Source organism: Aplysia californica, unplaced genomic scaffold, assembly GCF_000002075.1.
Source record: "Aplysia californica isolate F4 #8 unplaced genomic scaffold, AplCal3.0 scaffold00656, whole genome shotgun sequence".
Taxonomy (NCBI): domain Eukaryota; kingdom Metazoa; phylum Mollusca; class Gastropoda; order Aplysiida; family Aplysiidae; genus Aplysia; species Aplysia californica.
The window spans coordinates 314,411-315,944 of NW_004797926.1; the positions used below are offsets into that span (position 1 = coordinate 314,411).

Genomic DNA, 1,534 nt, shown 5'->3' on the forward strand with positions numbered 1-1,534 from the left:
ATGAGAGAGATAAAGAGAGAGATAAAGAGAGAGAGAGAGAGAGAAAACGAGGCAGAGGGAATAGCTGAGTATTATTCTAGTTTCACGTGGTCAAGTACGAAATCGTTACCAAATTTCATTTTGCCTCCCAAGGCTCCCTCGAGCTTCAGCCAAGAACAAGTAGTGGACAGATCAGTTAAGTAGACCTTCATACTTATGGACACATTTATTGCTTCCAGATGAATAAAATTTAAGGCATTCATTTTAATCTTTTAAAGCGTAGGAGTGTTAAAAAAATTTGGACATAAAATAAAACGATTGTATGATTGTACTAACAAGAGTACACCTGCAACTGTACGAGACATTTGTCTGTAGTAAATGGAGTCACTTTGGTCAGCTGTAACTTTGGCAAAGCGAATGCCTTTCTCTTTTTCAGTGTCGAGAGACGATTAAGGTAACTTACGTGTTTAATTGTATTCTCCATTAATAGAGTGCTTCAAGTACAATCCAGACATAAATCATAATGTAACCCATGGATATGTTTTATGGAGTAATGAATAATTTCTACTCTACTTTTGGCTGTTGTGTTGCTCTATCATCTAGCGAATTAGGCAGGATTACAAGTGTCATTTCCTATTCGTCTTGATCGATGCATGAATATCATATGCATGAAATAAATGTGCATACGGGGTTGTATGTCGTGGAATGTGTATATAATCACAGCCGTAGGAATCATGAACGATTGGAAGACATAGAGATGTATAAGGAGAAAAGGAGAGAGAGAGAGAGAGAGAGAGAGAGAGAGAGAGAGAGAGAGAGAGAGAGAGAGAGAGAGATGAAGTAGAGGAGAAAGATAGAAAGAAGGGAAGAGAGGGAGATAATGGTTCTCTCTGTATCGCCACCCCCCTCCCACCTCCTACCTAAAAAAACATTAAATTTTGCACTTCTACAATCTCCTCCCCCCCCTTCCCAAATAGCCAAAAAAAAAGAAAAAAAAAGAAGGCAGGACCCCTAACTCTGCAACGGACATTTGACTTTTCAATTCCTATAGTTATCTCCCCGCCAAGATGACAGGATTTATAACTCTTCCTACAATGTTTCGTTTGCTTCTTTTGTTTACCTCCCCTGCTTAATATGGTAGCATAATGAATTATGTACATGTATTTGCAGTTTATTACCAACTCTTTTCATAAAGTTTCTTTCATTGCTTTTCCCTGTCTTCCATGCTTCCCCAGTGTTTCATCATCATAATGTTTCTTTTCCTTCCTTCCACCGGTTATCTCCACTGGTTAGAATGGCGTCCTGTCCGCAGTTCCTTACATGGCCATGATCTTCACACAGATTTTTGCCGGTCATGCAGCGGACTTTCTACGTCGCAGATTCCTGAGCACAACACACACTCGTAGGCTCTTCCAGTCTGTGTGTACGTAATAATAATAATGATAATAATAGTAAAATAAAGAAGAAAAAGAAGAAAAAGATTGAAGATATATAATAATCATGATAATAATAATAACAACAGTAATAATAATAATAACAAAAATAATAATAATAA

General features: G+C 37.5%; 1 protein-coding gene across 1 annotated transcript in view; it reads left to right on the forward strand.

The window, feature by feature from the left end:
- Positions 1-1,199: 1,199 nt before the first annotated feature.
- LOC118478544 (sialin-like) overlaps positions 1,200-1,534 on the forward strand; it is a gene marked incomplete in the record, with an annotated part of 3,672 nt that continues 3,337 nt past the window's right edge. Inside the window, 1 exon segment of the mRNA XM_035972336.1 lies at positions 1,200-1,402. Coding sequence (XP_035828229.1) covers positions 1,300-1,402 — 103 coding nt within the window.